Raw genomic sequence first — 25,631 nt, forward strand, 5'->3', positions numbered from 1 at the left:
GCAAATACTGACGTTTCCCAGAGAAGAAATTCTGTTTAAGGACTGCATCATATACTCCAGCCTGAATTTTCAGACTGCTGGCCTACCCTATGGATTTCAGGTTTGCCAGGCCCCAATGCCTGCATGAGCCCGTTCCTTGAAATGCACCCCTCTGTGTGTATGTATACATATCCATATGGCGCCCATTGGTTCTGTTTCTCTGGAGAACTCTGTCTGACATAATGGTCACTGAAATTAGTATTAATACAGAAGAATTTCTTGCAGGGAGCTGCTCATACCATGAGCCTCAGAGTGGAAAGAAAAGGCTAAGATTAGAAACAGAGGTGGTAGGCAACGGGTGGTTGGGTAGAAGTGGGGAAAGAAACGGAGGAAAAGATGACTCTCATTGGTGGACCTAAGGGGCTAAGGGGCTTGATTAGGATATGCTGAGGTTATCAATCCTATAGGATCACTGTGTCCTAATGACTAAGCATTAGATTTCTGAGTCTAGAACTCTGAGTTGAAACCAAGGCTGGGCATTTCAGGGTCAGCGACAAATAGCCGCGCACTGAGGCCATATGACAGCGTGTGGTAGCCCTTGGGGATGTTACCGGCAGTAAGGGTGACTGAATATGGAGTCTTCATGAGAATTTTCAGGAAAGATTTGTCTATCTATCCATCCATCCATCTATCCATCTATCTCTTATGGAAACTGGGCCAAATGATTATGGAGACTGGCAAGTTCCATGATGTGCTGTATGCAAGCTGAAGTCCCAGGAAGGCAGGTGGTATGATTCAGTCTAAGTCTGAAGGCCTAAGAATTGTGGGAGTCATTTGCCTAAGCCCTGAAGTCTGAAGGCGTCAGAAGCTCTTAAGACTGAGGGCAGGAGGGCATGGATGCCTCAGCTCCAAAAGGGTGAGTGAATTTACCCTTCTACCATCTTGTTCTGTGGAGCACTGTTATGTTCCGGATGTGGGGTGTCCCCCCAAACTTCCCGTGTGAATGCAGTAATACTTGGGAGGTGAAATGACTGGATTGTGAGAGTGATGACACAGTCAGTTCCTCTTATTTTGAATGGACTGACTGGGTGGTAACTGTAGACAAGGGGGGCCCTGGTTGGAGGAGGTGGGTCACTGTGGGTGTGTCCTGGAAAGGTTCATCTTCCCTGATACCCCTCCCTCCTTCCTTCTCTCTACTTCCTGACCCCACCTTAAGCGAAGCAGCTTTCCTCCATCCAGCCCTTTGACCATGATGCTCTGTCTCACCTTGGGCCCAAAGCAATGGAACTAGCAGAGGTGGACTAAACCTCTCAAACCAAAATAAGCTTTTCCTCCTCTAAATCTTCCTTGACAGGTATTTTGGTCATAGCAATGCAAAGTGGACTACACACAGGTCCTCAAGGGACTGGAGGATGCCCACCCACATGGCTGAGTGGATCTTTACTCCATCTACTGATTCGAAAGCTAAACTCTTCTCAAAACACCCTCACAGACGCACTCAGGAAGACTGTCTTACGGGCGGCCCGAGACCTCCTTAGTTGAGTAGACATACGGAATTCATCCTACAGAACCCAGAGAAAGAACAGAGACGGCACAGAGGAGCTGTGGGCCTCCCACAGGAGGCGGATGGTTCAGGAGGCACTGGTTATCAATGTCTAGTACTTTAGAGAGGAGGCGAATTGATTTTCTTCTATTAGAAGTTTGTTTCACTTTAACTATTGCTCTTATAGAGAGCAATTATATTGATACCAACAAGTAGAAGGTAATCAGTAGGTTATACTTTCTTTATAGGGCACCCTATTTTAATGAGATGCGCAGGTGAATGCATTATTATGTTCTAACTCCAGAACATTAATAGTGGATTGTAAAATATCCAATGATCGGGTGGTGAACACAGCTCTCTAGGCCATGCTTGGGATATATACTCACCTATTATGATGATGGATTCTTCCAAATAGCAATAAGAAGACTCATACAGACTAACACATAGCAATGAATGGTTGCATTGGGGTGTGGGTACGACTGGGAGACCCTGACAGTCTGATGGTGTTTCTATTCCTCCAACTTCCCAGGAGCTGTGATCTCTTAAGCAACCTTACCTTCTGACTGCCTATAAAATGTTGAGTCACTGCCTGAAATGCTTCCTTCATTCTCCAGGTTAGACTCAAAAAAGCCTCCTCCTAAAGGAGAGAGAGAGAGAGAGAGAGAAAAAAAAAAAAAGATTAGCCCTCAGCAATCAATGAGTACTGATGTGCTGAGTCCTGGGATTGGCAGCTGACCATGACACACTTTTGATTGTTAGTCTTGCAAATAGATTGAGAGAGTCACTGGGTCCCACAGTGATGTTCCCATCTTGGACCTATGTATTTTTTCTTCTCATACTGATTTCTGGACATTCCCCGCAACTTTCTTCCAATACATTTTCCTATGGTTTGAATGTTTGTTCCCCTCCCAAACTCATGTTGAACTTTAATCCCCAATGTCACAGTCTAGGGAGGTGGGGCCTAGTGAGAGGTGATTAGGTCCTGAGGGCTCCACCCTCATAGGTGGATTGATGCTGTTTCAATAGGAGTGGGTTAGCCACTGCGAGTAGGCTTGTTATCATGGAGGGCTCCTCTTGCTCTCTTGGCCTCTCACCTGTGATCTCCTGCTATATTCCACTTTCTACCATGGATGACATGTTCTTAAGACTTTTCAGCCTCCAGAACTGTGAGCCAGATAGACTCCTATTGTTTATACATCACCCTGTCTCAGGTATTTTGAGAGAGCAACACAAAACACACTACAATTCCTTTCAGGCAACATGGAGTCAAAGGCAGAACCACATATCAAAGTCTGAGAAATGTGAAGTCAGCTCCTGGACATGAAAATTACTAGTTGTGTGACCTTGAGCAAGTGACTTCTCTTCTCTAACATGTGACTTCCAAACCAGAAAAACAGGAGTATCAATTCTACTCTCTGATGTGTGAAGAGACATTCCACACATCATTAGCTAGAGGCCATGGCACCCATCCAGACAGAGGCCCTTAGCTAATGATTCAATGGATTTAATGATGGACATTCTCTTCTGCAGACAAGAACCCACATGAAGCAATCCCAGAATGAACCAGGTAAGCCTGGTATTCAGTCTCCTAAGACCTACTGCCACTTCTCTCAAGTGAACACATAGCCCTGGTCTTCATTCCAGTCTGGGAAGAGCAACTGGCTAAGACCTTTTTAAAGCCCTCTTTCTGGATAAGGATGGTTAACCTGTGCTCCCATAATAACTCATCAGCTGAGATCTCTGGAGGTGAGGATAATGGCTTTTCTTTCTTTAATCACTGTACCTCAGAGCCCAAGATAGCAACCAGACATCAGGTGACTCCAAAAATTAAAAATAAATATATTTTGAATTAGATGCTGGTGGAAGACACAGACAAAACCCAAGAAAATAAATATGGACCTACATTCCTTAGCTCCAAAGGGGGCAAATGCCATTGATCCCAGGCCAAATAGGCTGTCATGGAGGCATCCTCAGGGAAACACTGAAGGTATTGGCTGTGGATATTTGTAGTGGGTTTGGTAGGCTACTGCTGTCTTTAGGAAATAAATCATTAGTGGGCAGCCTGTCATCATTATTCAGCCTGACCATTTGTCACTCTCTGTGTTTGGGTTTTTTTACCTGAAGTCCATCTACTCTAGCTCTGTGACCTGAGAAAGAAACTTTCTCTTCCTGGGTCTCAGTTGCCTTACTTTGAAAATAAAAGTTTTTGGATAAGCCACATCTGCAGTTCCCAGTCTGTCTGAGTGAGAATGGTTCTCTTTGGCAAAACCTCATTCAGCATTCATTCATTCATCTTGCAAATAAATAGTCCACAGGTATCTACTAGGTGTCTGAGCTTGACCTAGGGGTTAGGGGTACATTGGTGAGCAAAGGTGGAAACCCTGCCTGCCCCGACAATCTTGAGAATATAGTGTAGTCAAAGACTTGCATAAATAAGTAGCAAGTGGTAGATATGTTAAGTGCTCTGAAGGGGCAGTTAACAGTATAGTGAAAATGTTCAGCAGGAAAGACAGGTCTAGTCTGTGAGAACCAGCCAATCAGGCATGGGAAGGTGGGAGATCAGTGTGGGCAGAGCAAACAGCTGGTGCAGAGACTGGCAGTAGGAGAGCATGGTGCATCTGGGGACCCAGCTGAGAGGCAGCGTGGCTGGGCTGAGAGAGGAGAGGGCGTACAGGTAAGGTGAACTGGGACACAGGCCTTACAGGTCCTCTGTGTTCTGATTTGTGTCTCTGAAATGTGCTGTGGCTGCTGTATGGAGAACAGCGTGGGAGGGGCAGAGGTTGGGTATAGAGTTGAGGAGGAAGCCTACTTTCTGGAGTTCACCTGTGATGCGCAGGAATAGCAGGGTGGTAAGTGGAGGAAAATGCAGTGAAGGGAGAGTTTAGGAAATGGGAGAGACTGGAGTGTGTTCATAAATCAATAGGAAGGGCCCAGTTAAGAGTTTGAAGCCCTGCACGGTGGCGTACGCCTGTAATCCCAGCAGCTCAGGAGGCTGAGGCAGGAGGATCATGAGTTCAAAGCCAGCCTCAGCAAGTTAGCAAGGCTCTAAGCAACTTAGCAAGAAACTGTCTCTAAATAAAATATAAACAAGGGCTGGGGATGTGGCTCAGTGGTTGTAGTGCCCCAGTGTTCAATCCCCAGTACCAAAAAAAAGAGAGAAAGGCAAGCAGTAACATTCAGGCCTTCCTGGAATATGGTGGGATCAGGTGTAGAGAACAAGGCAGGGGGCAGATCACAGAGCAGAGGGCAGGGGCTCTCACTGCAGGAGCACAGAAGGGGGAGACAAGATAGTCCCTGGTGTGCCCCATTTGCCAGGGGTAGTAGAAGGTGAGGTCACCTGCTGAGAGGATGAGGACAGAGATCTGAAGACTTTGGGGGCCTGAGCTTCTCAGAGGATAAGCTGAAGTTCTGTATGACTTTCTCTCTGTTTCCCTTTAAATTCATAGGTAGGAGCACTGGTGTCATTTAGGAGGATGTGATTTTCCCCAAGGGCAGAAAACCATCAAATTGTTCCTCAAAACACCGACCCAGCAGCCACACGACATCAAACCACTGCTCCCTGTGAGGGGAAGGAACCTCTGATGTCATGTGGCTTAGTATTTTCAAAAGATCACATGTGTCAATCAACTTCCAGATGAAAGATGCAATAGACCCTTTCTGGAATCATGTCAAAAACAGATCACGGGTGGTAATAAATAAAAGCAGGGTTTATTTTTCCACTTCATTTATCTAATACTAAATAAAAATGTCTTTGGATTGTCTGATAATTAAGTATATTAATAATGGCTACTTTTACCTTCCCAGGTAGTGCTTCTTTTTTTTTTTTTTTTTTTTTTAAATAACTGCTAAAAATGTTGCGCTGGGACTATAAATAAGCACTCACTACCATTGGGCATTATATTATTTATAAATGTGTTCACTTGTTTCTCCATTAGAATGTTGGTTCTGAGACAACGGGATCTTGCCCATTTATTATCCCAACACTTCAACCAGGAGGGCACATAGTAGGTGCTCAGTAAATGTTACTAAAGTAATGAATATAAGCTGCATCCCAACCCTAAGTGAATGGGTCTCCTTTTGGGTCTCACCTGGTCATTTGATATGGGCTGCAAAAATAGGAGTAAGGGTAGATGGGGAGGGTTGGGGATGGGCTGATGGAAGGACAAGGTGAGCATGTGATGGGCAGCCCAGAAGACACTACATGAATTTTCAATGTACTAAGTGTTTTCTGGGAAAGTACACTGGCCCATGTAATGGAGATGTGTCATAAGCAAGAGGAGTTTTACAATGAGTGTCCCGGATCATAGCTGATGCATTGTGCATTGATGGTTTTTGCCGATTATATTCTGACAATGAAAATTCTGAAAATAAGTGCCCTTGGATGGAGCTGAAGATTGAAACATCTTATTCAGAACTCTGCTGAACTAATTATGGTGAAGTTCTAGCTGAGGTTCTCAGTCTTGGATGTACCTTAATATAACCCAGGGAACTTTAAAAAATATGTATATTGGCTCACCTCTGGAAATTCAGAAGTAATTGACAGCGGGTGGAAGATGATCCTGGGCACTTGAATTTTTTTCCAGAGCTGCCTAGGTAATTCTAATGCCTCATCAGGATTGAGGATGGCAACCCTAAACGGGTGTTGGGTGACAGGTAAAGCTAATGCTAATGACTCCCCAGTCAATTCACCTAACCAGGAAGCCTCTAAGGCGCTGGAGGATTTTTCGAAACTTGAGTACCTAACTTTCCTCCTCATGGCTTGTAGAACACATTGCATTATTTTCTGATCATGGCTTCACAGGTTTGTGCGCTACTTCGCTAACTGTCTACTATCTGCTTGTCTCCATTTTTATCAAAAGGAAGTCTTAGTTTGAAGGAAGATACCCATCTTTATTTTTTTTTTCTTAGTACAGGGGATTGAATCCAGAGCCTTGTGCATGCTAAGAATATGCTCTGCTACTGAGCTACATCCCCAGTCATACCCCTCATTTTAAATCAACTGATTCCAATATTTCCATGAAGTGTCTCTTTATGCATAAAATGCTAAGATTGGACTAGTGCAATATAGAGAACACAAATGTGCCAGGCATTGGGCCATGCTTTGGGAATGCAGTCATAAAGAAGCTTTCACCTGTGTACCATGGGGGTCACCTGAATGTACCGTGGTGGACACTGATTGAGGTGCAAATGAAAGGAGATGAATCCTAGTGGGCCCAGCACCTAATCTCCTTCAGTTGTGGAGGTACTTATTCCCAGAAAATGATTCTTCTTTCAAAATGCCACTTGTATTTTAAAAACCCTGCATTAGCCCACGTGGGATTCATGTCTGCCTTCTCTACGTGTGGGGGATTAGAGAGAAAGGGAAAGAAATTGGAATTGTGTTCTGTTCTTATAGATAACTCCCCTCGCATGTTTGCTCTTCTTAATTTGTATGAAGTGGTAAAAAAGCTTAGGAGATTTAAATATGGTGTCATAAAGGGGGTACATATGGCAGACCTGAGGTTGCACAAGGGAGGAAAGAGAGGACGGGATATAAATGAGTGAATGGATTCTGTTCTGGAAACTTCTTCAGATATCTGTTTGAGTCAAAAAACTGTTAATAGGGCTAGGGTGTGGCTCCGTGGTAGAGTGCTCGCCTGGCATGCAGGAGGCACTGGGTTGGATCCTCAGCACCCACATAAATGTAAAGATATTGTGTTCACCTAAAACTAAAAAATAAATATTAAAAAAACCTGTTAACAGCATTACTTTAAAATTTTATTTCTTTTTTTGCCTAGTGAAAAACTTTTAGAAAAATAAGTAAAAAGAAGATAAAAATAACATGTGGAAAACCCTTGGCTGCTCTCAGCTCCAGGCTTCCTGAGGAGTTTGAAAGACAGAGAGTCTAACAACGACCACAAAAGGCCCTAATGATTCTCTGAGTTTAATACTTCCATCCTATTTCCCTCGTTATCTAAGTGGCTGGCATATTTTTAGATAAGACATAGCCAAAGGCTTTATGGAGAATACAACAATGTAAAATAATGATGGCAAGAAAGCTCCAAATGAGACGGATGAGATATTTTTTTTTTCCTTTCCTTGTTTCGCATGGACAAAAAGCATTTACCTGTGTCAGCAGAGTGATGGAAAAAAATATGCATCTAGATATAAAAAACAGCCTTTTTAAGAGGACATGCTGTTCATAGTATTTTTTTTTCCTACAGGTTGGTCTAATAAGGTATAAAGAACATAATCTCTCATTCTAATTAACTTTGGTGTCGTGATGGTATAAAAACAGCATGGGTAGAAATTCATCCTTCAGCTCTCCTAGGAGGATGCTGATGCTCTGGTTAGTTCCCCTGACATCAGACTCTGGGTCTGGTAAGAATAGACTTTTGGGGTATAGGAAGAAGAGAAAGACAGGGGCACAGCCTCAGAGTGTGGACCTCGTCTCTCTTAACCAAATGAAAATGACTTTCAACTGTTTTAGTCATCGGGGAATGATGAGCAAGAAACTTTCATCTCCAGGGATCCAGAATTAAAATATCCATAGTTTGCAGAAATATTTTGGTCTTCCTGGCTCCTACCATGTCAGCTCTAGCCCATTTGGGATGTTGGGACCCAAAGTCAAATTTTAACACTGTCTGGTACCTTTCCTTCTCTTTCTGCTGCTCACTAACACCTGATCTTGAAGCAAATCTCTCTGTCTCTCGTGAGTGTGCTCCAGTGTGCAGGAGCTCCAGGCCGGGCCTTCTTCCAAACTGTCCACCCACCAAACACTCCCAAGCCGCAGACACCCAGGGTACCTAGAATGTCCAAGCTGGCACCGCTCTCCAGCCGGTGTTTCCGGTACAGGTTTTTTAGGACCTTGGCACTGCCGAAGCGCTTGAAGCGGCTCTTCACATTATTGTAGAACCATTCCAGAGACTGAGTCCTCAGAAGTCTGGGGAAACAGAGAATTAGACACCAGAAAATTAGAATTATTAAATGGTGAATTGTAAAATTGCTACAATGCTGCACGGCCCCTTGCATTAGGAAGTAGTGTTTATTTTTTGCTTTAGTTTCTTAGCCCCTTGAATCTGGGCTGGCTTTATCACTTGGTCTGATCATATAGAGCAGCAAAGTGATGTTGAATCCTTCTCTTGCTGCTCCTGGGAATCCTGTAACCCTAGGTGAATAAGCCCAAGCTGGCCTGCTGTGAGATGCCATGAGAGACACGAGGAGGCTCAATTATCCCTCTTGTCCCAGCCAATAGCCAGTCAATCTCCAGAAAGGTGAGTGAAGCCATCGACTGCCAGTTGACTAGAGATGCCTGAGTGAGTGACCCTAGGTGAGACCCTCCATCCAAGTCCATCCCAAGAACAAGCCAATAAATGCTTGCTATTTTACTGTTTTGGGTTGGTTCGTTACACAGAAAAGCTAACGGATCCATCTACTTGCTGGCAGCTTTATATTTGACAATTTCATTGCATTAAAATTTTTAATCCAGCCTGGGAAAATAAAAAAGCATAAGTGAAATAGCAAAGTTCCCCAGCCTCAACCCCAATCAATGAAGCACTGAGGGAAAACCATTTCTTGGTTAGCACTGCAATGGCGAGTATGAAACATTTTGACAAGACTCTTCTCTTTTAGGCAGATAAGAACATTCTACTAAAGTCCTCCCATTTTAAGGAAAGTTATTGTTGTTATTTTTCCTTATTATGAATGTAATGACAAACCCACATTTTAGGGAATTCAGAAAAATGAAACGAAATATAAAGGATTTCAGTTCAATAGAAGTACAAGCACACATTTAGCAGCTCTCTTTTCTTTCCCAAACTCCAGAGAAATGACAGAAGATGTTGAAGGGGAAAGAAACCTATAAAAAGTATGAGGAGTGGGGGCAGAATCAGAGATTTTTGACAAATTCCTGGAAATTCGGAGTGAATGAGAGTGTACAGGTAACAGAGAAGGCCATCCTTCAACATGGAAAGAAGAACTCAAACTCTTTGGATGGTCCAGTTTTGAGTGGGGTGATTTAGAGAGCAGGACAAAAATCTAGCATTCAGAAAAGGGTGTTTAATGGTTACGTAGAAAACAGTGAGGTCTCTTGGGCTCCTCCATTTTTCTCAAATGGGTATTTGGTCCAAGGATGATTTGTCTTAGGCCACAAATAGAAAGCAGCTTTCTGTAGAAATTGCACAATCTACTGGAGAAGGGTTAGGACTCCAATATGGAGGTTAACATCGCACAGGTTCCCCATCAATAACGTGGAGATGATGGCCTCATAAGGCTGTTTTGACAACTAAAAGACATAACAGAAGCATTAAGGTACCTGGCATTAAAAAGGGCTCGGTAATTTCTTATAATGACTTTACAAAGACGAGTCTCTTCCTTACACATGTGTAAACTGAGATGAGTGCCTTGCCCCAGGGAGCCAGAACTTGGGCAGAGATTTAAAAAATGGAAGCTCTTCGCTGGTCTCAGTGGTGCACACCTGTAATTCCAGGTACTTGGGAGGCTGAGGCAAGAAGATCACAAATTCAAGGCCAGACCCAGCAACTTAGTAAGACCCTATCTCAAAATAAAGATAAAAAAGGGCAGGGAGTGTAGTAGTTCACTGGTAGAGTACTTGGTTAGCATGTGCAAGGCCCTGGGTGCAGTCACCATTATTAGCACGTACACATACAAACTGAGAACTCTCAACCATGCACACGTGGTACCCACAGGCACCCAGTGTAAACAGGGACAGGCTCCAATTTATTTTTCTGTAGCATTTCCATTTGTTACAAAAAGCCTCTGTCATTTTGATCAAAAACTCCAAAAGTTATTTTCAGAATTTAGAATGATATAACAGAAAAGAAAGAAAATGTAGAAAAGGTAGTCCCTTAAAAATCATAATCTCTGGAGATGAGGTTTATTTGAGCTTTACAAGCACCAAGGAAATGCAGGAAAGAAAGTTTCAGCCTGGCTGTCTCCTCATAACTGCCCCCTGAGCAGCTGGCCACAGCAAGGACATGCTGGAGGGGTTTACACTGGTATTGGGGGACGGTTGTCGCTTTCCCCCAAACCAATTCTTCTGACACAAAGGACATTTCTTTTTCCTATAGGATCCTCCCTCCTCTCTCTCCAACTTGGTCTTTGTGGTTCTGGAAGGGTCTTCTCACCCACTCAGAATCAGGGTTTGTTCTTTTGCTGCACTGGCTCTATGCAGAAGGGAAGATTAGAGCTGCTGGGGTCATCTTTCCCATCACTTTGAAATAGTCATGGTTTTCTGAATAAAAGTTAGGACCTGAGTTTGAGATGCCCAACACATGCCCTGGTGAGCATTTCTGAACAAGAGCAGATCTGACACTGGAAAGGGACAGGATGCAGATATGAGCCAACCCCCACTTTTATTCACCTGAACATTTTGAGTTGGGTTTCTATTATTTGCAACCAAGAGTCCTAATACTGAGTTCTAAGTTCCAGATACCCCTAAAAGACTACGATTGGATCATCAGACAAGTTCTCCATTCACTGTTTACAAACACTCCGTGCCATTCAGAAGCATTTCAGAGAACTGCTTGCTCAAGACTCAAAGAGGAACCAGGGTACCACCCGGGGGCTTCAGGAAAGTAAAGGACAACATGGAGCCCTCTGTCTTAGACGTGTTCTTGAACGGTCAAACTGCTGCCTCTCAGCCTTAATAAGCAACAGGTGAGGTGGCTTAGGAAGGGTGGGAGGTAAAAGAATTTCAGCGACAACTTTCCAACCGGAACTGCCTGCTTATTTTTTCAAAGATTCCAAGGCTCATCCCTGAGGATGATTCTGCAAACTCTGTGTAGTCTCACAAACTGAAGCATGATCATTTCTTTAAAGACTAAACATTTAAAAATTTCTGAAAATATTTTAAACATAAAAAAAAATGTGTGCAGTGGTGAACACCTGTAATCCCAATGACTCCAGAATCTTGAGACAGGAAGATTACAAGTTTGAGGCCAGCCTTGGCAATTTAGCAAAAACTTGACTCTAAATAAATAGATAGACAGATAGATAGATAGTTAGATAGATAGATAGATAGATAGGGCTGGGGTTGTAGCTCAGTGGTAGAGTGCCCCTCGGTTAAAAAAGGAAAAATCAACAGTGAAAATTTATCAATCTCTACATAGGTGGAATTGATTATTTTTAATCTTTGGACCTGAAGTGTCCTCATCTGCAAAATGGGATATTAACTTATAGGGGTTGAGAAATAAATTCTAAGTCAAGAGTGTCCAGAGGAAGGCCAGAGCTCTAGTGCCTACTTGGCACTAGAGCCATTGAATCTGAGTGTGAGTGAGCACATCTTTAAAGCATGGAATTTGGACACCTGTCTTATGCCAAATACCTCAAATGGGTAGTTGGTTCTCAGTATGCTATGTCCCACAGGAGACATAGCATAATCTTTTGGCTGGAGAATTTTTTCTTGAACTTACATGTTTTTGGAAATTCTGATAAGACCTCCTAATGGCCTCCCTCTGCCTCTACCTTACTCCATTCCTATGGAGATTAAGTGTAATGAAGGCTATTTCTGGTGAGGCAGAAAACGAGACAGAAAATAACAGACCACCAAATGATGAGAATACACATCTGACACAGATGTGTGACCAGACCTGTCGTCTGAGAGCTCAAATAATTATCAGGGCAATAAGAAAGTGCCCTGGAAGTCAGAGGCTGGGGGACATGCATCTTACTATTGAAAGTATCCCTGAAGGATGGAGCAGGAGTGACAGTTCCAAGACAGGCTGGCGAGCCCTGGGAATTATGCTGGGAAAGCACAGCATTGTGGATAAAGGTGAGCTTCTGGCCCAGAGAGAACAGAGTTCAAATTCTGGCTCTCTTACTTTCCCAAAGTGTCACGGCAGGCAAGTTAATCCAGCCCTGAGTGCCTTGGTCCCCAGGAAAATGGAAATAACAACTGTGACTCCTCTACCAGTCGTGGAGAGTTAGTGACAGAACATGAAGCATGTAGCAGACTTTCTGCACAAGGCCACCATTCAATGTGAAATGTGTGTTATCAGTAGTATCATTCACTCATGGCACAGGTTCCAATCCCAGCTCTGCCACCTGATTTGGGGAAAGTCTCTTAACCTCTGGGCTCTGTTTCCTCACCTGCAAAACAAAGGATAATAAGGGCACGATGGGGTTTGGTGAGCCAAAGTCCATGGAAAGTGCTCAGTCCTGAAAGTAACTACTAGGTCCACCAACCTCAAGAGGAAGTTCATGCTGATGGCGGGAGGGTCAGGTGTCCTAATGTGAGTGTGGCTAAGGAAGTGGATGACCAGAAAGCTAGAGTTTGGATGGGCAGGTGAGGCTCCCTTTTCCTGCTGTGGACAAACAGTAGGAGGCAGGCCCGCATGCCTACTTATCTCTCTTTCACAGATCCAGCAGCTGGCTGCCTTCTGGTCCCCAAGTAGTTCATTACTTTCATTATGGGGATTTGTTCTCTGTGAAGTCTGCACAGGCGTACCTGTCCTAATAGTCCAGAAATGCCATCCTGGGACTCTCCCCAGAGAAGCACTTGTGTGTGTCCATAAGAATGTTCACTAGGGCATTGCCTGTGTAGAAAAAGATGCCAACAACCATGGTTCGTTCATTCTCTGTTCACCCACTTACTTGCTCATTCATCAAATATATCCTGGGCACCCACCATAAGCCAGGTGCTGATGGGAACACACGGCACAGTGGATGAGGCTCCCAGTCTCAGGGTGTTTACTCACCAGTGCAAGGGGTAGGAAGTTAAGTGGAAAAAAAAAAAAGATACGTTCTACATCAGGGGGAGTAAATCCCGTAAGAAGAATGCAGTGGGATCAGAGAAGAGACGGTGACTGGGTGGGGAAGGAGTGCTGTTCCATGCAAGGTGGTCAGGGAAGTGCTCTCTGAAAAGAGATGAGATGGGGTGAGTCAAGTGGAATTGGGGGCAAGCGCCCTCTAGGTGCAGGAGTGGGAAGTGCAAAGGCTCTGGGGGCCTGGTGTGCTCTGCATGTCTCAGGGACAAGGAGGTCACCGTGGCTGGACTGAAGTGAGAGGCACAGAATCCCTCCATCAGACAATGGTGAAATAAACCGGGATTATTCACTTTGTTAAGGGATCACACAGCAGTATTAAGTGAAGAAGCCCAATCTATCTTTTTTTAATGTGTCTAACCTTAAAAGGAACCCGTCAGAACACTAGGTACAGCACTATGCCATTAGCGAAAATGAAAAAATATCATACAGGGCAATCTTAGACATGTTTTTGTCAGACGTAAGTTGTAAAACCAAATAACATGCCTAGGAACAATACATCCCGTTTCAGGAAGGAAAGGAAATGGAGTCAGAGAAGAGCTCACGATGGAGCTTTAATGATACCAATCAGGTTTCATCTCCTGGACATGAGTTCTGGTGGTGCTAGGGGTTGGAACTTAAATGTCTCCCCAAGGCTCAGGTGTGGAAGGCTTGGCCTCCAGTGCAGCAGAGTTCAGAGGAGAGGCTTTGGGAGGTGTGGTGAGATAATGGGGGCTCTGACCTCACAGGTGGATTCATGCATTCACGGACTCATAGCTTAATGGGTTTGGGGGCAAGGGCTTTGTTATAAAAGCAAGTTCTCTGTTTCCTCACCACCATGATGGGAGCAGTTTTTCTGTGCCACTTGGTCCTCACCACAGACCTGGACAAAAGAGCCGAGTGACCATGGACAGACACTTCTGAAACTGTGAGTCAAAAAAATAAATCTTTCCTCTTTATAAGCTGATTATCTCAGGTACTGTGTCACAGTGATGCAAAGCTGACGAACGCAGGTGGGTTCAGGAGAGTCATCAAATCTGCATGATTGGTTCCTGGTTGTCTTTATAGTTCATCAGGAATTCTGAGAATGTCTGAAATATTCTAGAACACAAACAAAACCCAACAAAATCCCAAACTCATATCCATTCTATTTTTCTCTTTCTTATCCTAAAGCCTCCAACTTGTCACCTCTTCTCCAAGCACAAATCTTTATTGGAACATTTCACAGTGATGTTTTAATTAATTATTTAGGGATCTGTCTGCGCTGCCAAGTTAAGCCTCTATCAAGAGACAGGCCCGTAGTTGGCTCAGAGCATTCTTCAGATACACTTCAAGGTTTGTACCTATCACTCTATGCCTCCTAAGATGATCTCTGTAAAGGCAACGAGATTATATGTATATTTTTTTGCAAACATAAAACATAACCACCTTTTCAGCTCTTATCTTCTTTGTCTTCCCAGGAGGGCTCTTAATCTGCAAGTAGATGAATTCTTATTCTCATGGTTGATTCAACAGACACGATTTTCCTTAAAACTGCCTCCTGCCCTCCTGCACTGCTGTTTTTCTTACAGACTGTCTTCTTCCCTCAATTCCATTACTCTAGGCACCACACAGTGAAGCCTTCTGCCTTCTTCCCAGCAATGGATTCGGTGTGGGGCTCCCCAGTGATCTCTGACCACACATCTGTCTGTCACATTTTTGGTTCATTCTCAGCAGGAACCAATGGTCCATCGGTTACCGTGAGGATATCCAGGGCTGTGCGAGAGCTTTGTCAAAGGCAGATGCTAGAAGACACCGGGGGAAGGAGGGCTGGGCTGGGATTGGGGACACTTTCTGCATTGCCCTGGTGCACTGTGGGGTTAGGCAAAGATTCTGTACCAGCCCTGGAGAGAGCCTGTTGGTGGGGCAACCCTCTGGGCAGCAGTGTCCATGCAAAAAGTAAAGGACTGGGCAGCCTCCATGGACTTTCCTGAAGGGAAGATTCACTGAGCTGTCAAATCCCTAGGGGACCCAAGGTTCCTACCTGGTCCAGCTCAGGGGCCTGGACCAGGGGAATATATAAATGTGGCTATACACTTGCCATTGCCACAGCTCTTGGGCTCATGACCATAACAGTCCAACCCCTGAGGTACTGAAATGGGACAGTATGACATTTTAGGTGGGTAGGGAGAAGGGCTGGGAAAGGAAGCGTCAATCAGAGCCGCGTGCCCGGCTGCACAGCTTCGGGGCTCATCAGCTGGCTGCACAGCATCGTGGGGCGGGGAGAACATCTGCTTGAGAACCTGGATGGCAACTGGGACAGGCTTGGCGTACAGTTCTCTTCTGCAGCTAAATTCAAACCAAGGTTAAAAAAAAAAAAATCAGGCTCCTTTTTGGCAGCTGTAAATCCTCTAAGGACTTCCCCCGCCCCCTCTGCTTTATCTCGGCATCTGGTGTCACCAAGTCTTCCTGAGTTCCCAGCTCAGGTACAGCATTTAGAGGAAAACTGGTGATTGTGTCAACATTAAGTAAATTGATTTCTTAAAACACAGTATAACCCCATTTTGGAATCATTTCGTGATCACTTGACTGAGCTCTTAACAGGGTCTTTTCTGCCAGAACAGAGTGTATTGCTGAGTCGGGAACTCAGGAGGGCCTCCTGGGAGTCATTAGGAGACCAAGAGAAGTTCAGATATTTTTTTTAAAAATTAGGGATAGTAAATGTTCAACTTCTCTAGCAATTAGAGAAATGCAAATCAAAACTACTCTAAGATTTCATCTCATTCCCGTAAGAATGGCGATTATCAAGAATACAAGCAATATTAAGTGTTGGCGAGGATGTGGGGAAAAAGGGACACACACATACCTTGCTCATGGGACTGCAAATTGGTACAATCACTCAGGAAACCAATATGGAGATTCCTTAAAAACCTTGGAATGGAACCACCATTTGGCCCTGCTATCACACTCCTTGGTCTTTACCCAAAGGACTTAAAATCAGCATACTATAGGGACACAGCCACATCAATGCTTATAGCAACTCAATTCACAAGAGCTAAGCTGTGGAACCCACCTAGATGCCCTTCAATAGATGAATGGATAAAGAAACTGTGGTATATACATACAATGGAATATTACTCGGCATTAAATAAAATTATGACATTTGCAGGTAAATGGATGGAGTTGAAGAATATTATGCTAGGGCGAGTAATCCAATCCCCCAAATCTAAAGGCTGAATGTTCTCTCTGATAAGTGGATGCTGATCTATAATGGGGGGAGGGGGCATGGGAAGAATGAAGGAACTTTGGGCAAAGGTGAGGGAGGGGAGGGGATGGGGCATGGAGGCAGGAAAGATGGTGGGATGAGATGGATATCATTACCCTAGGTACTTGTGTGGCTGCACATAGGGTGCAACTCTATGTGCTCCCTTTGTGTACAATGCAAACCCACAGTGGGTCAGGAAGACCTGTAGCCTCAGGGAGAAGCAGGCTGGAGCTCACCCTCCTTATAGGTTGCATATGATGTACGGAGAGTCACTCACTCTCTTGGAAGATGTTTTTAAACTCAGGGCTTTTTTCTCTCGCCATGCACAAAAGTTAACTCAAAATGGATCAAGGAGCTTGATATCAAATCAGAGACTCTGCGCCTGATAGAAGAAAAAGTTGGCTCCGATCTACATATTGTGGGGTCGGGCTCCAAATTCCTTAATAGGACACCCATAGAACAAGAGTTAAATACAAGAATCAACAAATGGGACTTACTTAAACTAAAAAGTTTTTTCTCAGCAAGAGAAACAATAAGAGAGGTAAGTAGAGAGCCTACATCCTGGGAACAAATTTTTACTCCTCACACTTCAGATAGAGCCCTAATATTCAGAGTATACAAAGAACTCAAAAAATTAAACAACAAGATAACAAATAACCCTATCAACAAATGGGCCAAGGACCTGAACAGACACTTCTCAGAGGAGGACATACAATCAATCAACAAGTACATGAAAAAATGCTCACCATCTCTAGCAGTCAGAGAAATGCAAATCAAAACCACCCTAAGATACCATCTCACTCCAGTAAGATTGGCAGCCATTATGAAGTCAAACAACAACAAGTGCTGGCGAGGATGTGGGGAAAAGGGTACTCTTGTACATTGCTGGTGGGACTGCAAATTGGTGCAGCCAATGTGGAAAGCAGTATGGAGATTCCTGGGAAAGCTGGGAATGGAACCACCATTTGACCCAGCTATCGCCCTTCTCGGTCTATTCCCTGAGGACCTTAAAAGAGCATACTATAGGGATACTGCCACATCAATGATCATAGCAGCACAATTCACACTAACTAGACTCTGGAATCAACCTAGATGCCCTTCAGTAGATGAATGGATAAAAAAAAAATGTGGCATTTATACATAATGGAATATTACGAAGCACTAAAAAACGACAAAATCATGGATTTTGCAGGGAAATGGATGGCATTAGAGCAGATTATGCTAAGTGAAGCTAGCCAATCCTTAAAAAACAAATGCCAAATGGCTTCTTTGATATAAAGAGAGCAACTAAGAACAGAACAGGGAAGAAGAGCATGAGAAAAAGATTAACATTAAACAGAGACGAGTGGGGGGAGAGAAAGGGAGAGAGAAGGGAAACTGTGTGGAAATGGAAGGAGACCCTCATTGTTACACAAAATTACATATAAGAGTTTGTGAGGGGAAAGGGAAAAAAAAAACAAGGGAGAGAATTGAATAATAGCAGATGGGGTAGAGAGGGAAGATGAGAGGGGAGGGAAGGGGGGATAGTAGGGGATAGGAAAGGTAGCAGAATACAACAGTCACTAATATGGTATTATGTAAAACTGTGGATGTGTAACCGATGTGATTCTGCAACTTGTATTTGGGGTAAAAATGGGAGTTCATAACCCACTTGAATAAAATGTATGAAAGATGATATGTCATGAGCTTTGTAATGTTTTGAACAACCAAAAAAAATTAAAAAAAATAAAAAATTTTTTTTAGTTGTAGATGGACACAATATCTTTATTTTTGTTTATTTTTATATGGTGTTGAGGATCGAATCCAGGGCCTCATGCATTGAAGACAAGTGCTCTAACACTGAGCTACAACCCCAGCCCTAAATTCAGTTTTTAAAAACAGTGTTTACAGAAAGACAAATATCACATGTTCTCACTCAGTAAGTCAGCCTGTAAAAGAATGAAATAGCAGTCACTAGAGACCAGGAAGGGTAGGGGAAACCAATCCCAGAAGGCAGAGTGGGAGGATCACTCCTGGTTCCTCTTCAGCATAGTAGGTAATGATTGGGCAACACAGCCAATGGCACATTTCAAAATGACTAGAAGAGTAAGAAATTTCCAACATGTAAAAATGATTAATGATTGCAGAGATGGAAAGGGCTATTACCCTGATTGGATTACTACACATTATATACTTGTATTGAATTACCATGATGTACCTCATATAAAGATGTCACAATTAAAAAAAAAGTTAAAAACAATGCAAAACAAAAAGCATGGTGTTTATAAAATTTCAGGCTGTGAAATTAAAGACAATGTCACAAAGCACCTATTATGATGCTGGTAGGGGGACAGGTCACCAGAAATAGAGTAAAAAAATAAATCCACAAAATATACAGATGAATCTTGATGAGAGTTGGCAAAGAATATAAAAGTGAGAATTCTAACACTACCAAGCATTGCCTGTGTGGATTTTAGATTCAGGAGAGTTCATTATACCCTGGCAGTAGAAAACGTTGACCAAAATTCCATGCATCTGTGTTTTTTAGGTATGGGTGGGTGGGAAGGGTTTGGAATTCTTCAAAATGGCAATTCTTCACATTTTCAGAAATAGTTTCCAGGGTTATAAGGATCATGCATCTTTGTAGAATTTGGTTCAATTCTGGCCCATTTTTTGGACCATTTCACTGTGTTGAATCCAGGGTAAGGTGCTGGGAGCAAGACCAATGGCTGTTTCAAGCATCTCCCAGCGTAACAGGGGAATAATGCCTCCAGGCTGGGTGAGTGGTGGGTGATAGTTGTGAGACTCACTGTAATAGGGAATACAGGGACAGGGTCAGGCTTGGAGCGAAGGTGTAAAGTTTAATCAGGATACCTAAATTTGGGATGCCAGCACATTCCCCGGTGGGCATTTGGACATAACAATATGGATATATATTCTTAGATTGAAAGAATTCTGGAATAAAAATACAGAGATGGGAGTCCTTGGTGTGCAGACAATATTAAACCCAAATACAGGTGTACAGGCAGTATGAATCTCATTATTCCTATTTTACTCAGGACAGTGGGAACACACAATTCACTGACTCAACCAGAAGCAAATCTGGGAACAGACTGTAGACTTCATTCTTGGGTCAGGGCCTTGATGTCTGGTCAGGTTGTTTTCCTTCCCCACGTTCTTATCTCAAATCAGGACGTTTGCTTCAAAGTTTAAGCAAACAGAAATCTTCATGAACCAAACCATCAGAAGGAGATCTAAAATCACTGTATTGCTTCTTAAAAAAAAAAAAAAAAAGCAATAACCCTACTTAACATCATACTACAAAAAAAAAATCATCACTTGGGTACGCTTATTGTGTAAGCAGCTTTCTAATTTCTTTTTCTATGACACAACTTAATCTGTAAACATGATGTAGTCTCATTAGAAAACAGACTGGAATCATATAACTGAGTTTAAGGACAGCACTGAAATTGGAATCACGTTAAAGCTTCATCTAGGACCATCAGACTGCTTTTGCCTCATTAGACTAAAACAATACAGTAATGAGAAGGAAGGAACTGCCCACACACAAAGAAAATCCTCTCAGACCCTGGCTGCCAGGGATGAAGGGGTGTGTGTTAAGTCCCCCACTCCAGCTGTAGGGAACTGTGCAGCAGAGCTTAGGACGGGTAGATCCCACTGCGAACAGTGTGGTCCTTGGCCAGCAGGGGGCGCTACCCGGAAGCTTGATAAAAAAGCCCAAGCAGCCCTCCACACACTTTCCCAGACTCTCAGAATCTACATTTTATTAAGATTCTTATGGCCATCAGAGCTTGATAAGCACTGGCTCAGTGATGTTATCTGAGATGACATGATATTTTTTCTTTTAAATTTAGAGAGTAAGAGAGAGAGAACGAATAGCTGATTTGCCTCACCCTCATTTTTTTCTAAGGTAAAAGAACTAGATTGGCTCATAAATAGATTGAAGAGGAACAAAATTGTTCAGACGGTGCTTACTCTCAAATTCAGGTGCAATAGTTACAAGAAAAATAAAATACAGAACTACTGATGATGTGAATTCAAATTGTTATATACAGCCAGGTTCACCAAGTATTCTGCAACTAATTAAATTGACAGCGATGAAGCTTAACTAATGTTATTCTGTAGGTAAAAATTAAGAATAGCAGCAATTAAAATCCATGAGCAACTCAAGAAGGCCTTGATGGCACATGGGTAATGAAGTAGAAATAAGTAGAGATTGAAGTCTGCAGACTTGTGACACATTTGCCTATAAGGCAAGAAAGGAACGATTTTTGGGAAAATTAGTTTGTAGCCTAAAACCCCAGAACAGAGGCTAGATATTAGACTGTACTTAGTACCTATGTAAACTACAGGTGAGTTACTAACAATTTCTTTACCTACAAAATGGAGACACTAATGTTTATTTGGCCAAGATTTTTTTTAAAATTTGCTATTTTTAGAATTATACATGACTGTAGAGTGTATTCTGACATATTATATATACATGGAGTTTAACTTGTTCTAATTAGGATTCCATTCTTGTGATTGTACCTGATTCGGAGTTTCGCTGGTTGTGTATTCATATATGAACATAGGAAAATTATGTATGGATCATTCTATTGTCTTTTTCTGTTCCCATTTCCCTTCCTTTCCTTTCCTTTCCCTTTGTCTAATCCACTCAACTTCTATTCTGGCCAAGTTTTGAGGCCTCCTTGACCTAATGTGCTTGAATATAGCTAACACTAAGAAAATAGTAGTTAATTCAGTCTCAGGAGGAAAAAAAAATACTCACTAAAATTCAAGTCTCGTTATAGGAAAGGCTTTTTCTCTTAAAGAAGTCAAGGAAAGAGTTGCTCTTCCCCTGTACAGATACCTCTAGGGTCAGTTGTGAAGACTTTGGCTTATTCATTAGGGCAGAGATTTGAAATCAATCTGGGACTCAGGTGTTTGTTACTTGTCCTCTGAGAGCAGAGCTTCGGAGGAACAGGTTTCCCCTCCATGTCATTGTGTGCTCTCGCTCCTGCCAGCAAAGGCCTGGAGGAGCCCAGAACTCTCCAGCAGGGTCTGTCACCTGCTGATGGCAGTCACCCAGCTGACGGCTGAGCACGGAGAACAGGCCCCAGGGATGGCCTTGCTACCAGAATCATTCAAGCCCACTCTACCTAGTGAGGCTTAGCTCTCAGGAATTATTATATCTCAGTAGCTCTTTAGGCACAGTGTCCTTGACGGAGACTCAGGTCATGGTGACCCAATTTCCCCCCCAAATGAAACCAAAACTCCAACAACACCACGATCTTTTCTTTCTCCTCAAATCCAAACCTAGGCAAATCATTGAACTCTGCAGATATTTTGGTTCCTGAGATACAAATAGATATGATAAATATTTCATCAGGCCTTTGTAGAGACTAAAGAGAAGGACATTTCCATTTAACCCTATACTATACAAGAATCACTCAGCACAGTGCCTCATCCAGGGTGACTTTTCAGATCATGTTTTTTTTTATTTCATTAACATTAGTGTGTCCAAAGCCCTCTGTCACTCTTTTTTAGAAGGACATGGATGTAACCAGCAAACGAATGGTAAAATTAGCCTTGGTAGGAAAGGAACATTTCATTATTAAAACTTCATTTTTTTTTAAAAAAAATTAAATTTGTTCTAATTAGTCATACATAACAGTAGAATGCATTTTGACATCTTGTACACAAAGGGAGCACAACTTCTCCTTCCTCTGGCTGAACATGGTGTAGTCACGCTGGTAGTGTAATCATACATGTGCATTGGGTAGTGATATTACACTTCATTTAAACTAAAAAGATTAAAGAGTTAGACTTCTGGGTCAAGGCTTTTGTTGTTGTTGTTGTTGTTGTTGTTATTTTCTTTTCAGTACCAGGGATTGAACCCAGGGATGCTTAAACACTAAGTCATATCCAGCCCTTTTAATTTTTTAATTTAAAGACAAGGTCTCACTAAGTTGCTTAGGGCCTCCATAAGTTGCTGAGGCCGGCTTTGAACTTGTGATTATCCTGTCTCAGCCTCTCGGGCTGCTGGGATTACAGGTGTGCACCACCACGCCCAGCTGGGTCAAGGTGTTTCTTAACCTTGATTAGTTATTAATCTCTAGTGTGAATCTGGGTCTCTTGGAGGGCAGGTTAAGACCAGTGTGCCCATGTATTCTGTTTTAGCAAGTGTGATCAGGGGCCTGGGGATTTGCATTTTGAACACCTCCCAGGTGAGTTGATGCTGCTGGTCCCGGAAACCGTGGAATTCAAGGACAGACTTGGCCTGTCCTGATGAGCCTGTGAGAAGACATTACTGATTCGGGGCTGTGGGGAAAACAACAGACTGTCATTCAGGTGTTTGGAAAATAAGAATCCCGCAGCCCTGACAGCAGGAAAGGCCCTCAAGCACAGAGTCAGAGCAATCAGTTTTGAAAAGTCAAGAGACACTGAAAAGTCTAGATGGAAAAGAACAGCCCCCCATGCTGGGACCCCTCTGTGTGTCGCCGGGAATCTGCAGACAGACCTGGCTAGGAGGCTGCAAGTGTCATGTTCAGTTGATACGTGACAATTTCCATTAGCTTGAAAGATCTTGCTAAGGCTACAAAGCTGGATTTGACAAATGGCAAGGAGGAGGGACAGGCAGGAAGAGAACTGAGGGGATGTCGCTGCGGTTTAGCCACAGCTGGTCCCGGGTTCTCCATGCACTACTTCTCTGATCCTTAGGGCAATTAGAGGGAGAGGGGTGGGGAAACTGAGGCTGAGGGTGGTGCAGGTTACCCAGGTCCCACAGCTAGTAAGTGGCAGGGCCAGGCTGTGTGCTCCAAGTCTGGCCTCGACGTGCCCACGTCTTCACTGGATCATATCAGCTGTCGGTATAATGTCATCACATACCTGCACTCCCCCAAATGCCAGGCCAGCTTCTAAACCTTATTCAATTAACCTACTAACCCTCACAACAACCCCCTGGGCCTTGTTATTAATCCCCATTCCACAGAGGAGGAAGCAGAAGTTCCCTAACCTGCTGAAAATATATGACTGGTCAGAGGCAGGGCCAGGATCTGTGAGCTGCTGTTGGGCTCCAGAGCCTGTGCCCATCACCCCCTGCACTGCCCCTTCCGTGTGAGGTGTTGGACAGAGAAAGACAGTTAGTCAGGCAGAAGAGTGTGGCTTGTCCAGATTTATAAAGGAGATGACGATGCAGCTGCTGAAGGTTGCTAGCAGGCACAGCAGCCAGGCCCCAGAGGGCCAGTCGAGCTGGGGGGTCTGGTGTACAGATTCTAGCTGCCCTGCTCCCCATCCATTCATAGCTATAAAAAGTTAAAAGATGCTAAATCACAGAAATTACTCAAAAAGGGCTTTTAATGTAGGATCCTAGCCCAAGTGCATCTGGGATTTGAGTGCATCCGTGGTTGGAAATTGGAGCAGAATTCTGTATGCTTCACAGTCAAGCTGTAAAGGAAATAAGTATCCTTCCATTGAGACAGGCAGACCGTAGATGCTGCAAAGCTCTTCCTACCTCTCCCTTTAAGAGATGGGGTCTAAATTCTTTATCAGCTTTCAGCTGGCCTTGGTGTCTTGCTTGTCCACTAGATTATAGCAGGAGTGACAAGACACTCTGATTGAGCTAAGCCATAAGAAGTCTCATGCTTCCATTCCAGAATGCCTGGAGCACTCAGTCTGGAAGCTCTGGGTACCGGGGGAGTTCTCCCGGTGGCCCAGACTGACCCAGTTCTCCCTCCTTCCTCAGTTGCTGTCAGGAATAACTGGAGGATGTTTTGGGAATACAACATCCTGCATTAGAGAGGGACTGGCCAGAATGGCCTGGGCTCAGGTCCCCTACCAGAAACAGGGTGTTCTTCAAGAATGAAGCCCAGCAAATCATGACACTTCAGTGTGGGCTGCTTTTCAGGGTCCTTCTGGTGTCAGTAAGTGAAGTATGCACAGACACTACAAAGCCACAGTATAGCCAAAGTGGCATGGTACTGGCATAAAAACTACCACACAGATCAATGGAAAAAGAACAGAGAACCTGGAAATAAATCCAAACATCCCCTACAACCAACTGGCTATTGACAAAGGCACCAAAAACATACACTGGAGGAAAAAACCAGTCACTTCAATAAATAGTACTGGGAAAATTAGAGACTCATATGTAGAAGACTGAAACTGGACCCCTATCTCTCATCATGTAAAAACAACAACAACAACAAAAAAAACAAAAAGCAAAAAAAAAAAAAATCCTAAAAATGATCTAAAGATAATACCTGACATAATAAAACTACTAGAAGAAAACAGAGGAAACACTTTAAGACATTGATATAGAAAATTCTTTTTTGGATAAGACCCCAAAAGCACAGGCAACAAAGGCAAGAATTAAGTTAGGATAATATCAAACTAAGATGCTTTTGCACAGCAAAGGAGATAATAAAAAAAATCGAAGAGATGATCTGTAGAATGGGACAGAATATTTGCAAACTATACATCTGAAAATTATTACTATCTAGGATATACAAAGAACTAAAAGCTCAACGGCCAAAAATCATCATCATCATCATCATCATCATCATCATCATCATCATCATCATCATCATCATCTGATTTAAGAATGGGCAAATGATTTGAACAGATATTTAAAAGAAGATAAACAGCTGGTCAACAGGCATATGACAAAATGCTCAACATCACTTATTATAAGAGAAATGCAAATCAAAACCACAATGAGACACCATCTCATCCCACTGAGAACAGAACAAATGCTGGTGAAATGGAGAGAAAAGGGAATTTTTATACACTATCATTGGGAATGTAAATTAATACAGACATTACGGAAAACAATAAGGCAGTACTTCAAAAAAAAAAGTTAAGAACTACTATGTGATCCATCAATCCCACTAGTGGGCAGATATCCAAAGGAAATGAAATCAGTGTATCAAACATTAATCTGCACACCTATGTTTATTGTAGCACTATTCGCAATAGCCAAGATTTGGAATCCATTGACGGATACATGGGTAAAGAAAATGTTTCCACGATAGAATATTATTTTACCATAAAAATGAAGACCTATCATTTGCAGCAACCTGAATGAAACCAGAGGACCTTATGTTAAGTGAAATAAACCAGTACATAAAGGCCAAGAGGGCAC

General features: G+C 43.1%; 1 protein-coding gene across 3 annotated transcripts in view; it reads right to left on the minus strand.

The window, feature by feature from the left end:
• The window catches only part of Myrip (myosin VIIA and Rab interacting protein), a 327,896-nt gene that overhangs the window by 79,666 nt on the left and 222,599 nt on the right, over window positions 1-25,631 (minus strand). For all 3 annotated transcript variants that reach the window (XM_021732376.3, XM_078038098.1, XM_021732359.3), the window contains exons 4-5: window positions 8,308-8,444; window positions 2,079-2,159 (exon numbers count right to left, since the gene is read on the minus strand). In XM_021732376.3, the coding sequence (XP_021588051.2) occupies window positions 2,079-2,159; window positions 8,308-8,444 (218 nt within the window). The remainder of the gene's footprint in view (window positions 1-2,078; window positions 2,160-8,307; window positions 8,445-25,631) is intronic.

This window comes from Ictidomys tridecemlineatus, chromosome 2 (genome assembly GCF_052094955.1).
Source record: "Ictidomys tridecemlineatus isolate mIctTri1 chromosome 2, mIctTri1.hap1, whole genome shotgun sequence".
Lineage (NCBI taxonomy): Eukaryota > Metazoa > Chordata > Mammalia > Rodentia > Sciuridae > Ictidomys > Ictidomys tridecemlineatus.